This window comes from Natator depressus, chromosome 3 (assembly GCF_965152275.1).
Source record: "Natator depressus isolate rNatDep1 chromosome 3, rNatDep2.hap1, whole genome shotgun sequence".
NCBI lineage: Eukaryota > Metazoa > Chordata > Testudines > Cheloniidae > Natator > Natator depressus.
The window spans coordinates 191200412-191215531 of record NC_134236.1 but is presented as its reverse complement, the minus strand read 5'-3'; the positions used below and the strand labels follow the sequence as shown (position 1 = coordinate 191215531).

At 41.2% G+C, this 15120-nt stretch overlaps 1 protein-coding gene across 2 annotated transcripts in view; it reads left to right on the top strand.

Annotated features, from left to right (window-relative positions):
• Positions 1–15120, top strand: part of APLF (aprataxin and PNKP like factor) — a 90986-nt gene that overhangs the window by 29609 nt on the left and 46257 nt on the right. For both annotated transcript variants that reach the window (XM_074949538.1, XM_074949539.1), the window contains exons 5-7: positions 43–169; positions 2134–2321; positions 9228–9631. In XM_074949538.1, coding sequence (XP_074805639.1) covers positions 43–169; positions 2134–2321; positions 9228–9631 — 719 coding nt within the window. The remainder of the gene's footprint in view (positions 1–42; positions 170–2133; positions 2322–9227; positions 9632–15120) is intronic.

The window sequence follows — 15120 nt, the reverse complement described above, 5'->3', positions numbered from 1 at the left end:
AAAAAAAAGTACTGTGGTACTAATCAACAAACATTATTTCAGTTTTTTTCTGCTAGTTGTAATGAAAGTGAGGAGCTAAAACCTGTCTGGAGGAAAAGGATGCTTCCATCTTGGATGTTGCAAGGAGACCTCATGGTTCAAAGTCTTTCAACTCCAGTCACTAAAAGAGGTAAGTTATTAATGCAATACAAAGTACTTATGAAAATATGCATATTCTCTGCTTTAATCTCTTCTGACCATTGATATGGTAAAGTGCAGGTATAAACTGATTATTTTTCCCCCACGGAATCCTCTTTACATTCATCTTTATAGTAAAATATGTTCAGACAGATGGCTGAACATATTCGCTTCTGTTGCTTCCTTTGTCTCACGTTATCGTCTCTGGTGTTTGCAGCATGCATCCAAAGAGAGGGTGAGTGAGCTAACAATAAGCTGGTGTTTTAGCACTTTTATTTTGACCTGTAAGCCTGACACAGAGGGCACATTTGCCTTCCCAAAAGCTTGTTGACAGTTTCTTTGTTTTACATGTTTGGTTTTGTTAATTCTTTTTCTTGCTAGATTACACCTTGATGACAGGTTTACCTATATAACAATACTGGTCAGTTTTATAGTGCCTGTAATTCCAAAAAAACATGTCTTGAAGTTTTTTTTCCTAATTTCAACAGCATCAGCAATACTTCAGCAATCTTTCTGCAATTTGTCCAAGGCTATGGAAATATGTGTCAGTGTATTTAGCATATCTTCTACATTTGTCTTAAGTTTGTTGTTGACTACTTTTATCATTCTCTAGTATAGAAAGACAAGGTGGGCAAAGTAATGTCTTTTATTGAACCAACTTCTGCGCTACACACCTTGTCTCCCTTGTATCTTGGGACCAACACAGTTACAACAACTCTGCAATTTACCAGTATAGTAAGACATGGTAGGCAGCCCAAAAGAATGGTGCAAAAATGAGTTCGCTAACCAGTTCTTCCAGATTATTCAGACAAGTCTGCAGCATCATCTTCAAAGTCATTGCCTTCCGAGAAGCATTTTTCATAATATTTCATTCTGAGAACCAGACCTTGCATCTTTTTGCTGCACTGTTTATATTTGGCACATGTTCCTTTTTTTAACCCAGAGGTACAGGGATTTCTTGAAGATATTCCCTGTTTTATGACTTGCAGCCAGTGCTGTTTTTTTCCTCCAGTTCCCAGATGTTGAAATCAACACTAGAGGCTGCACTCTGAAGAATGTTGTCCCTTTTTCCCACCGTGTCCTTTGCACTGACACCAGCATTGCTTCTTTCTGGTTGCACTCGTTGCTCCGTCTCTCTTGTTACATAAGTCCCCTGTTTGTTTGTATCTCTGTCTGTGTACACATGCAAGAAGCTACAGCAAGGCCATTAATTTGAAGTGCCTTGAAGCAAGGTCTGGTAATTAGTGGGCAGATCACTGTTTTCCCACAAGCTAGAGAGTAAGTTTTCATGGTGGGTGGAGTCATAAATATTCAGAATTTGAGAACTGAGCCAAGCAGAGCTAAGACAGGGAGAAGAGTTTGTCTCATCTGCAAATCAGATCAGTATGCTCTCTATTCCTACATCCAGGTCATTAATAAACAACACCAAACCCTAAACAGATCCCTGTAGAGCCCCACTTGGGACCTCCCTCCAACCTGACATCATTCCATTCTTTGTTTGTGGTTGTTTAATCAATTATGTATCCACTTAATGGTGGTTCAGCTAAGCCTGCATTTCTCCTGCCTACTTATCAGAATGTCATGTGGGACTATGTCAAAGCCTCGCTGAAGTCCTGGTATATTATGTCCACTGCATTTCCCCCTATCCTTTCTATCAAAGAAGGAAATCAAGCTGTTTTGGTATGATTTGTTCTTAGTAAATCCATGGTGGCTGCTAGTGATTACCCTTTCATCCTCCAGGTATTTTCAAATTGAATGTTTTATACCTTGCTCTAGTAGCTTCCCAGATATCGAAGTCAGGCTGATTGGTCTATAGTTTCTTGGCTCCTTTTCCCTCCTTTTTAAAGATGGGCACTACATTAGCCTTTCTCCAGTCTTCTAGGACCTCTCGTGAGGTCTTGAAGGTTGCATTCAAGGTTGGATCCCATAAATGTCCTCCTTTTCTTTTTCTTTAAGGTGGTGGAGTAACAAGAGGCAAAGGGAGAGGAAAAAACGATATGGAACCATCAAAGTCAAGAGCAAATGTGCAAGGGAGAAAACGGTTAGCTTGTGAAGAGCGTTTAGGGAATTTCAAAGAGATGGGACAGGATCAGGGAAAAAAGAGCAAAACTACTGAAGAGGAAGCCACTGGCCCCCCATCACGGGTAATGTTTTTTGTATGTTGCTGAGTCCCATTATTTCAATATTATTGAAGTGCAGTTAACAATGTTAGAGCTTTAAAACTGGTTCATCTCTTGCATTATAACTATCTTCAGCTTTTTATCTCATGATAAAATGTTTATTCCAGATAAAACGTGCCTTACCAGTGTTGTACAAACTAGAAACAGGAATTACTATGTTTAAGGTAAAACAAGAAACCTAGGATATAAAGTACTGTTAAGATTCTTCTGTCAATAATCTGCCACCCCTAGTGCTAACTGTACTACCCGTATCCGTGTTTTGGGGTTCAAAAATTGAAATATACCATAGGATAATCTGAAGGCTTTTAAAAATTAGTGGTGATAATTTGGTAGTATTTTATGTTTTAATCACATTTACTAATGGCTGTTTTCCAACATATGTTAGAAGGTAACAGATTTTGGCTTGATGGTTTAGTTTTAGAAAAGATGAAGAAACCTCCATGTCTTTATTTTCTGTAATTTTTCCTCTTATTGATAGTTATGTTTTTTCTGATACTTTTACCTTCTGTGAATTTGCTCAGGTTTTTGTGGTTTGTTTTGTTTTGTTTTTTGTCGGTAGCACCATTTACCAGTGTTGAGATTAGTGCAGGGAAGAGTGGAAGGGGATTTATTTTTAATAGCAGTGATTTATTGTAAGATATAGTTTTCTTGTCCTCATGTATGTTTTTGTGACTTGTATGATCACCTGCTGAAATGTTATTTACCTAGTCTGTAGTTCTAAGACTTCTTTATGCCTTCCCCTCCACTATCATAAACATTCCATAAATTTTCTCTAGTTCATAGAGGAGGCAGGATGTGAAGTTTTTGTTATAGGGTATCTTGGTTTTTAGATTTTAATATGTGATTTTGGTGGAGATGCTGGTAGTGTGGGAAAGCTAGGTCAGGCAACTGGGCTTTACATTTTCTTTGGAAGGCACCCAGATTTGTGGTCATTCTGATCTCTTCCAGAAGTGAGTTCTACAGTTGTTGACTAGTTGCCAAGAAAGCTGTATGGATCTGAATCTTTGGGTTGCCAGTTCCATTGTTTCAGTGGAATTTATCTGTTGTGGGATGTCATGATCAGTGACTGGCCCATAAGGTAACTTGGGCAGATTTAATAGGAGTGCTTTAAAAATTAAGACAAAAATCTTGAATTTGACTTAGTGTTCAACAAGAAGCTAGTGAAGAGAACCGAGCATAGGGTGACATGCTCTTGGCTCAGTACTGCTGAGCGAGCAAGCTGCTGTGTTCTGAACCAATTGGAGCTCTTTTAAGGCTGTCAGTTCTATTTCTAGATCCAGAACGTTGAAGTAATCAAGACTAGAGGCTGCAAATGTATCGAACACTATGGTTAATTTTTAATCCTGCAGATGGAAAGAGGCTTTTTTTTTTTTTTGCATCCATGACTTTTTTTGATAGATATCCAGAAGCAGTGAGGATTGCAGGAGATCATGAAGTCTGTTGGACGGTCACAACAATCTGAGGGCAAACTCCATCAATGGAAGCTGATGATATTGAGGTGACAGGTTCTTCAGTGCTTCCTTCGGTCTGCCAACATCACTGTAATCTTTCCTTGATTCAGCTGATACATGGTGCTATCTAGTGTGATGGGAATATAAAGCTTGGTTTTGTCTGCAAGTTGCTAAATCTATAGAGGTGCTGTTTTGCAATCTCCACTAGCTGCTTTGCAAAGATGCTGAGCAGACTATAGCAGAGGCTAGATTCTTTGCTATTCCCCAGGAAGGGTTCTGGAAATTGAGAAGCAGGTGACTGTCTGGATGCAGTCTTATTGAAGCCATCTTAGTTCAATCCTATAAACCTCATCTGTGAGGCAGAGCAGCATTATTTCATGGACAGCTACATTAATTGGTGTGGGTAGCTGCAGAAATTGGAGGATTTCATAACCTATGTTGGAGAAAAGGTGGCAATTTTTGCTTTTTCCATGGCTAACTCATAGATTTGCAAGAATTCCTTGTGCTTGAGTGTCTGCCTGTGCTGTTGCCTTCAGTGCTTGAGTTTTCTTCTTTCCTTCTCCTTCTGTCTCAGGTTATCTGAGACCCATGGTGATCTGGGAGACGAGGGGAATAGACAACTGTTTTAGCCTCAGTGGCTGTGTTTAATGCATGGGCAGTGTCATCTATTTCATGTCTTTTTTTGTGGGATGGAATTTCCTAAAAAGGTGTTTTGAGATTAGATTAAATCATGACCTTTTGTGAGTAGGCCATTTGAGTAGGTTCTTGTTGCTTGGGTGGGGGGAACTTTCTAATCTCAGTCCAAAGCAGGTGCCTGTTGGTCAATAAGTTTTTCCTACCTTATCTGTAGCCATGTCCTAGGCAAAAACTAGCTCATGAGTGAGCTGGTTTTTTTTTTTTCACTACTACTACTTGGGTGTCAAGCTGAGAAGTAAAATGATAATGAGTTAACAAATGCTGGTGAAAGAACTTTTGTTTTCTGGCAGCAGAAGTCATCATTTTATTGTCAATATAGTGGCTGTTTGAGTTTTCATAAACACAGAGCGTGACATACAGTATGTGCCTTAGTTTTGTTTTGCTACACAGAGGAAACAAGAATTCACATTGCAACTTCTGCAAAACGTTGTCACCATTTTCTTTCTTGCTGCTAGGATTGTAAACATAATTACTGGCAACTAATTATGAAAAAGCCACATTTTGTGATAAGATAATGAGGCTTTCCCTGAAAAATGTTTGCCTTTGAACATCTATTTAAAAAAAAAATCTTAAAAAGAAAGTCTTCTACCAGTCACTTGATTTGATTTTAATGGTTTAAAGATCTTTCTTACATCAAAAATTAACATGTGAATTTATCATTATGGGCATGTCAGAGATTTTTTTTAACTATGCATTTTCAGCCATTAAACTATATTGTGATCAGATTACACAGCGAAGGCTGTCCACATTATTTTACCTTTAATGTGTTTACCTTGGAATAAGCTCATCATGAACAGCTTAAACCTTATGGATTGTTTCTTGTCTCTTGATGTAAAAATATTCAGTTTGCCAGACTTAGTATTTCAAATGTGGACTTAGAAGTGTTAACAACACTGGAGAGAAAAAGATTGCATGGAGCATTCCTTATAAGGGCCACCCGGCTTTGTGAAAAAGTTAATTCCTTAGTGCTGTTGGAGAATTAGAACGGAAAGTCCCTTCTCTTTAAATAGAGAGTAAATGGCGGAGAATGTACTGTCAAAGTACAGCCCCTACATTAGGCAGAAAAGACATGGCTTATACTCTCCCAGGACTTGAAAAATTAACCATGCACCTACTAGTTGGAGAATGAAGCCTATTATCCACACAGAACCCATCCTTGGAAGTGAAATTTCACTCTGTTACAGTAAGTTTGGAAATTATTTGTACGTACCTTGAGATCTGTATTTATGTAACAATTTGAAAAAAGCCTTTCAATATTAATTTAAAATGTTCAATATTCATGAAACCCTATCAATATTAACTTAAAATATTACATTTTACAACACAAAGCTAGGGCTGCCAACTTTGGTTGGATGAATTCCTGGAGGTTTCATCACATGACATAATCTTCAATTAAAGATTAATCTTTAATTCCTGGAGACTCAAGGACAATCCTGGAGGGTTGACAACCCTACTTAAAGCATGCATCAGACTTCACAGGCATGAGACAAAGTCCCCAAGGAGCTTATAATGTAACAGCCTGCTCCTATAGATGTTTACTGCAGAGCACAGTGATTAACATGATAAGCTTCCCTATTGAGTAGTGTACCCTAAAAGTGTACTTTCCTCATGACAAATGATATAGCGAATGAGTTATAGGGTTGATAATGGAACTCTGGTTGCAGCTCTAAATATGAAGCTGTACTGAGTGGTTCCATATTCAAAGTAGCTTTAAATTATCTTTAACTCAAACACAATGTAACCAGTTTTCTTTAGACTTTGCAGAAAAAAATTAGCTGGTTGAATGCCATTCTGCAATTAATTCATTGTTTCAAACATGGAAACACTAATTACTAGATGAGCCATAAAACCCTAGTGCTGCAGCCTCAGAACATTATTCCACTATTACCATACTTAGCTAAGGGAAAAAAATCTCATATAGGGTTGAAGTATAGAAGTACCTCTTTGATTCACTCTAAGCTGCAGCCAGCCAACAGAAAGTGCATGTTTGACCTGATTGCCATGACCATCACAAGTAATAAAACGGTTGTCTATAACTTTACTTGATTGCTCTTTTCTTCAGTGAGACTACTGTGCTTGGAAGTAAGTGTTTGTAGCTTAATTAGACATAATATAGACAAAGGAATGGATAAAGGGTTGCTGTGGGGGAAAATATCATACAAGATAGAGGGGGATGTTAGTTGGGCCATTCAGTCAATCTCCTTGCAAATGCAGGATTATTACCTAGCGTACTTTTTGTGTTTTGTGCAGTCTAGTTTTAAGTCTCAGACAATGAGGGTGGTCAATAGGTGGACTGTGGGCCAGATCCAGACTGCCAGATGCTTTTGAACAGACAGCAAAATCTTTTTATTTACTTATTATTATCATTGTTGTTTTTGTATTTTCTCTGGAGTCTGATCTTGACTATACCTTGACCAAGAAATTTGGACCTTGACAAAAAATAATTGACTACCCCTGTTTTAACTGCTCCTCTTGTGAGACTATACAGCAGGGGTGGGCAAAATACGGCCCATTTAACATTTCTGTCCAGCCCGCAATGACTAACATTTTTGTCCTCGCGGTGCAGCAGGGCACTCAGGCAGGCTGCCTGCATGCCATGGCCCCATGCTGATCCTGGAAGCGGCCGGCTGCTGCTGGCATGTCTCTGCGTGCCCCTGGTGGGGGGAGGGGAGGCAGCTCCACGTGCTGTCCCCACCCCCAGCACTGTCCTCAAAGCTCCCATGGGCCGGAAACCGGCCCATGGGAGCTGCAGGGGCGGTGCTTGCAGGCACGGGCAGCCCACAAAGGGGCATGCAGAGACGTTGCAGCAGCAGGCTACTTCTGGGACCGATGTGGGGCCACAGCATGCAGGCAACCTGCCTGAGCCCTGCTGCGCCGCCGGCTGGGAGCTGCCTGTGGTAAGCGCCTCCCAGCCAGAGCCTTCACCTCGCACCCCTCCTGCACCCTAACCTCCTGCCCCAGGTCAGAACCTCCTCCTAAACCCAAACTCCCGCCCAGACTCCGCACCCTCTCCTGCACCCTCAGTTTTTGCGCGAATTATTTTATTAGGTGGCACTGCAGTGGAGGGGTAGGATTTAAAAATTTCATTAATATAGTAGAAATGTGCAGCCCGGGACGACTTACCAAAATTCATGGAGTGGCCCCCTTGTGAAAACTATTGCCCACCCCTGCTATACAGTATATCTAATTGTCAGGAAGGCTTACTTGATATTGAATAAATTTTATTCCACTAGTCATATCAGTGTTTATTTTTGACATTCATTTGGTTAGTTCCAGATTTTTAAAGGAACGTGCGTGCACACAAAAAAAGAGTCCAAGTTGCTAAATCAGAGAAATACCACAAACTTCTCAAAATCATATTACTATGAACTGAAATAAATGTACTGGAGGGGAGCCTTTCTACAATTAACACTGTAGACCTCATAACAGTTTTGTAGTATATTAAAGCAGTATGTGATGTGTATATACAGTCTGTAGCATTTGTGTTTCTAGATTAGAGCTGCGTGAATAACTGGTTTTTCATTCACTGGCCGTTCCAAAAAATTGTGGAAAACTTCATATTGGGTGAACCCAAACCTGAAATTTTCTTGAATTTTTGTTAAATCAAAAAGTCAGAAAAAAATAGTTTGGGGTTGAGTGAAACCTTTTATTTGAAACTTTTTGTTTCCTTCAGGTATTTTTAACGCTTTTTCAGTAGTGCAAAGGAAATTTTGGAAATGAGCTAGAATGACAAGGGGATTTAGGTGCCATTCACAAAACTGAGGAAGTGCCTGTGTCCCCCATTTATACTTAACAGTCAAATTGCTAGGGCGCTCACCTGGGATGTGGGAGACCCAGATTTGAATCCACACTCTAAAGCAGGGACTGAACGCAGGTGTCTCCCTTTTAGGTTAGTGTCCTAACTACCAGGCTTTAGTGTCTGTCTCTCTCTGTCTTTGTGTGTCTCTCTCATCCAGTGAACATGGGAGGGGGGCGATCTGAGTTAAAGTCCCTGCCCCAGAGCAGGGATTCAGATCCGGGTTTTCGGCATCCTATGTGAGGGCTCTAATCACAGGGCTATTGGTTTTGTGAATGTTGCCTACATCCCCTTCTGAATCTAGCCCAAGAAATCAAAAAGTTTAATTTTGGAAATGTTGAAAAAAATAGTTTCAGCATTTCTAATTTTTTTCCACCTGAAACAAATTGACAAAATCTACATGAATTTGCAGATGGTTTTGATTTGACCTGAATCTACATTTTGGACTGAAGGAAGTTTCAGCCAAAAATTTTGCCCAGCTCTAGTCCCAGATAGTAAATAGGGGAGCACATGCCTTAGAGAAAGGATCTTACACAAGTTATTGAGATAGAGGCTATACTATGTATGTATATATGTATGTATTTATAACTGAGAGAGACCTCACAAAATTAAAAGGAAGAATTTGTTAGCCAAAGGTTCCAGCTCTGACTACAGTAGTTTTGACAAACTGTAATCTGTTTCTTGATAGAGTCCTGAACTCAAGCTTCTGATTTAAATTTTATTATAAACACAGAAAAGATTTGTTTTAAAAATTGTACTTGATTGTATCATCTCCTCTGTAGGAACATATGTCCTGAATGTTTATGATGGCAGGATCAGAAACCTGCTTACATTCAGAAGTACATTATTCCATGAGTGGTCCATAGAACTATTTGCACAGTAAGGCACTCTAAAGATTGTTGTGATCTTTTATTTTCTATTTCACAGGATGCATCGGGAATACCTCTTAGCAGGGCTATGAGGAAAGTGGAAGAGAATGATGATAAGACTGTGTCACAAAAGATTGAAAGTTCTGTGGAGAAAAGTGATTGTTTGCTCCACAGCAAGAGGCCTGACCACAGGCTAGATGCAAAAAGCCAGCTCTCCACTGACACAAATAAAATGAATGAAAGGGAAAACAAATACGAGGTAATCCATTCTGCAAGCCAACAGACTCACCAGGACAAGCCATCCCACTCTCATGTTTCCCTAGCTGACACTCAAGAGCTTGATTTAAATCAGGATCCTGAAGCTGAAGATTTTAACTCAGCCAGAAGCACAGATGCTCTACAGAGTTCTAAACAAACCAAGCAGAAGAGAACACCCTGCATGTATGGGACAGGTTGCTACAGGTAAAGTGGAATTGTAATTAAGCTAGATTCAAATTACGCTAGCAAGTCACTACTTACCCCAAATGGGACATAATGGTCAATTCATTAGTCTCCTTTTTAAAAATATTGTAAGGAAAGGATTAGAAAAGATCAAATAGAGTAGCAATCTTTTTAGAAGCATAAAAAGGGATATTCTGGAAATGTTACTGACCAGTCAATATAACCTCAGCAGGGGGCAAAATAGTTCAGCAAATTAGAAACCACAGTTCAATAAGCAATAGAACAACTTGCACCAGGCAGTTGCAAGTACAGTAGAGAAAAGAAATTGAATTGGAGAGAATGGCCGACGTGTGTGTATTTTATTAACAGACAAAGATTTTATTAGAAATTGTAATTTTATATATGTGCATTTGTTGAAGCAATTGCATGTTCTATCTTCTCCCAACAGTTAATTCTTCTTCAAGTAGTGTCCCGATGGGTACTCCACTCTAGGTGCACTTTTGCACCCTGCACATTTGATCAGAGATTTCTCATAGCAGTGTCTGTTCGGGCTGTGCACATGCCATTGTTATATAGCCCTGCGCAGGCAAACTGCCCTCAGTTGCTTCCCAGCTGCCTCGGCCCAAGATGGATCTCTGGCAGTTGTCCCCATTGAGATTACCTCAACTGTGTCCCGGTTTTTATTCTAGTTCGTAGCATCCGTGTAATTAGTTAGTAAGTAGTAGCAGCTTTCGTTTCCTAGTTTAAAAAAAAAATTTTTTTTCCATATATATTATATAGATATTACTTAGTAGATGGTTCTTGTTCACTAGGAGGTTATCATACGCCTGTGTTTCAGACGTTGATTTGTCATGCTAAGAAGCAGTCCTGGTAACCAATAGGCACTCCTTGTGCATCTGTTGTCTCGGGGAATTACACATTGCCCAGAAGTGTAACTTCTGTCTGTCGTTAGAATCTAGAGCCAGAAATAACAGGGAGATCAAACTTCCCCTCCACATGATGAAGAGCTCTCTGTGCCCAGCTTTTGACCCAGGTCAAGGGTCCCCTCTCCCCATCCTTCTGGGTATATTGGTCTCCGAGCAAGTCTGCTGCCTCCACTGTCTCTGAGCCACACTCCTCAAGGGCATCTAAGAGGAAGACCCAAGGCTCCTCTCATAAATCTTCCAAAGACTATGCTCAGAGTTCTCCAGGTCAGGAATCTACCTCAAAAAAGCCGTTGTCGTTAGTACTGAAGTAGCTGAAGACACCATCTGGCTCTCCAGTCCAGTACCCATGAGGCTGCTGGTTCCTCAGGTATCGAGGGCACTGCTAGACCAAAAACCAGCAAAACCTCAGGCCTGGAAAGATCATCAGTACTGTCAGCAAACCAGGAAAGATCATCAGTAGTGTCAGCAGACTGAGGTGGCAAGAAGAACTCTTCCTCTCCTGCCTCGGTACTGAGGAAGCCTGCTTGAGTTCTTACTGCACTTCCCTTGGAGGGACCGAGACTCACTGTACTTTCAGCTCCTTTTGCCACTATTACCTTGGTGCAGACCACAGACTCGGTACAGTAGGAGCTTTTGTTTTCCCAGGGACCTGACTGTATCTGAGATGCCCAAATCTCTGCTGTTCAGCTCTGGCATATTTTCAATACCAAGATCACCGGAAATTCACCTGGTATCGATAGTTTCATCTCATTTCTCTGGGTGCTCCATCATTCTCTAGTGAGTTTAAGGAACAGGATTCTGATGAAGACCTTGTCTCAGTTTCCCAAATATTGGTCCAGGGCTCTCCTCCTCACCCTTATAGAGGCCCCTTTCCAGAAGTCTCTGATCCTATGACCACTCATGGCCCAAGATCGCAGCCACCATCTCACTGGTTTGAACACCCATGGGTGCCCCCTCCTATAACATCTTCTTGGCCATACTGGGATCCTTGGTTAGCCTATTGCCAGAAATTTTCTAGGACTTCAGGCACAGCCCATCACAGAGAGAGGCAGCCTTCATTGCCTGCCCTCTCTAGGAGTCCTGATCCTCAAGAAGAAACCTGTGAGAAGCTGAGCCCATGAAGAGGTCTCTCCTCCAGCCAACATCTCCTGATGAAGCAGTTTTGCCTCCTCCTCCATCCTTGGTCGATGATTTTAAGCAGTTTCAGGATCTGGTCAAGAGAATTGCTGACTCTCTCTGCAGATATCTCTCAAGGAAGTTTGCCTCCTCATAAGCTGCTTGACATCCTTCAGAAAGCCTCATCTGCCTGCATAGCCTTAACTGTCAATGAGGCCCTTCTGGACCCCACAAAGATCATTCAACACATCTGAGCTTCTATTCCACCTACATGCAAAAGAGTGGATAAGAAATACTACGTTCCAGCAAAGGACTGAGTTTTTATTTTCTCATCACTTTTTTAATTCTTTGGTGGTTAACGTAGTTAACAAATGTGGAAGGCAGCATCATGCTAAATCCACACCCCATGACAAAGATCGTAAGCGTCTAGAGCTACTTGGTAGAAAATCTTATTTGTCAGCCTCCTTACAATTTAGAATTGTGAACTACAAGGTGTTAATGGTGAAATATAAATATATAAACTTCACCAAACTGAACTCTTTTGTGGACCACCTGCTGGTGGAGCATGGAAAGCAATTCAAGGCAATTATTGGGTAAGGCCAACTGCTTGACAGAAAATCACTACAAGCAGCTCTCTTGATGCTGTTGATACTGCCACCTGTTTGATTTCTACAGTGGCAGTTCTGAGAAGGGCTTCCTGGCTGCAGCTCTCCAGATTTCCTAAAGAGGTCCTTAATACAGTGGAAGGCCTCCCTTTTGATGGGTCTAAACTGTCTGCAGATAGCACAGATGATTCTCTGTGCATGTTAAAGGACTCCAGGGCTACTTTGCATTCTCTTGGGATTTATACACCTGCCTACAAAAGAATGTTCAGCAATTACCAGACAGCTGAGAGATCCCATACTGCCCAATTCCCAACCTCCCAGAGGTGGTATGAATCACATCAGAAGAGAGAGAAATTCCAGAGAAGGAAACCATCCACCTTTCAGCTTTGACCTCTCATCCTTTCATCTCCAAACAGTAATTTTGGTGGGCTGGTCCAGGGTCTGAATTACTATCCTCATCCTTACCAGCTGTATCAATTCACCTGCTTTCCTCCCTTTGGCACCTGCCTTTACCACTTCAGGCAGGCTTGGAGTCTATCACTACAGATAAATGGGTTTTGGAGGTCATCTCCACAGGGTACATCATCCACTTTTTAACTCTTCCATCGACAACACCTCTTTTCCATCCCTCTTCAGGGACCCCTCTCACAAGAACTTGGTTCGTCAAGGCAGAGACTCTCTCCTACACTTGGGGGCTACAAAACAGTTCCCATGCAGCACAGAGGAAAGGGGATATGTTCCAGGTTCATTCTGGTAACAAAAAAGAATGGCCATTAGAGACCCACCACGTATTCTATATTCCATAAACAAGAGCTGTGTCCTGCTCCAGAGGCAGTCTGGGTCACTGATCCCGGGGATATGCCTTTCACCTTCATTGGTTGTTGGATCTACTGAATGCATTCCCACCCATTCCTCAAATAGCCAAAGTTCTACTCAAAATAAAAAAGAACAAAGCCAGAGTCATCCTAATAGTTCTGACCTGTCCCAGACAAACATAGTTTCCTTATCTGTTACAGCTGACCGTTCACTCTCCAGGCCGCTCCTCATCTCCTCTACTGGGAAGATCCTTCGCCCCAGTCTCCTTGAGTGCTTCGTCTCAAAACATGGTTGGTCGATGGCTCTTGGGATTAGAGACAACCTGATCAGAGGAGGTAAAAAAGTACTGTTACCCAGCAGAAAACAGTCTACTCGCTACGCATACTTTCAAAAATGGACAAGATTTGTCTGTTGGTGTGACCTCAAATGTATTCCATTGATGACCTCATTGCTGCCAGCTATACTGGACTGTATCCTAACACTAAAAAGTTTGGGACTATTGCTGAGCTCCATTAGAGTCCATCTGGCAGCATCATTGCTTTCCATTCTCAAATAGAGGGTTATTCCATTTTTGCCCAGCCAACAACAGTGAAATCCTTCAGGGGGTTTGGAAATCTCTTTGGGACCTCAGTCTGGTTCTTAAATGCCTTACAAGACCACCATTTGAACCAATGGCTACTTGTTCACTCCTCCATTTATCAATGAAAACTGGATAGTTGACAGCCGTCATGTCGGCAAACCCCCCTTTCACAGTATTTTTAAAGGACAAGGTCACATTGGTGATCATGCCCCAAATTTTTACCTAAAGTCTCTGAGTTCCATATTAACCCACCCATTCAACTGCCAGTCTTCCTCCCTAAACCTCACCTAGATAAACAAGAGGCACTGTTGCACACTGTTACTGTCAGGCAAGCCCTAGCCTTCTATCTGGATAGGAGTAAACCCTTCAGAAAGATTCCCTAATTGTTTCTCACTCACAGATATATCAAAAGGGTCTGCAGTCTCTAATCAAAGACTTTCCAGGTGGCTATCTGACTGGATTAGTTCAAGCACCTTCAGACATACAAACTTACTCTACAGAGTCCATTTCCACCTCTACGGCATTTCTCAAAAACCTGCCCATTATTGAAATATGTAAAGCTTCTATGTGGGCATATATTCATACGTTCGCGGAATACTACGCAATAACTTATGACTGCTTCCAATACTGTGTTTGCTGTTCTTTTGCTGTACTTTTTTCCATGCTCTGCTCTACTCAGAAGCCCCCTTCACCTCAGAGGGAACTGCTCAGTAGTCACCTAAAGCGAAGCTCGCATAGGGGGACACATCTTGAAGAACCACAGTTACTTCACAAATCTTTTCATACTTTGACATATTTTGTTTTGAATATAACTTGGTGTCTATTTGTCTGTAGCAAATAAAAATTAAAGGTTTTTATGTGTTAATTCTTGCTTAAAAAAATAAAATTGAGCAATGCAGAACTTAGAAACTCTACACCATCCCTGGCTCCCCTTATATCTTCTGCAATACTGAGTCAAGGAGAACTTCAGGGTCTCTCCAAGACTTGTTCAGTCCTGCAAAGTGTATGAGCTGTGCAAAACGTTGGAATGCTGCCTATTATGAATGTCCTGAGAAGCTTTTATTAGCTTTACAGAGTGGTTCCTTTGGGCTCCCTCTTCCTCTCCTTGCCCAACAGGATCCAGAGTTCCGTGTGTTCCTTTATCCTCAGTGCCACCTACCTTACAGTGCCTTAAGAATTGCCCCATAGAGTTCCTTTTTGTCCTCTACTTCCCTTTGCCTGCATAGACTTTTACAATAGCAAAAGGCTTGTCCAGCCATGAGTATTGCTAAGTCAGACAATAAGGTTGACTTGTGTAAAGAAGTGTTTTTAAAACATTAGTTAATACTTTAGACTTTTGGAGATAGATAATAAGGTGATAAGTAACAGTCAGCATGGATTAGTCACGAACAAATTGTGTCAGACCAACCTGATAGCTTTCTTTGACAGGGTAACTTGTGGACTGGGGGAAGGGGTAGACGTAGTATA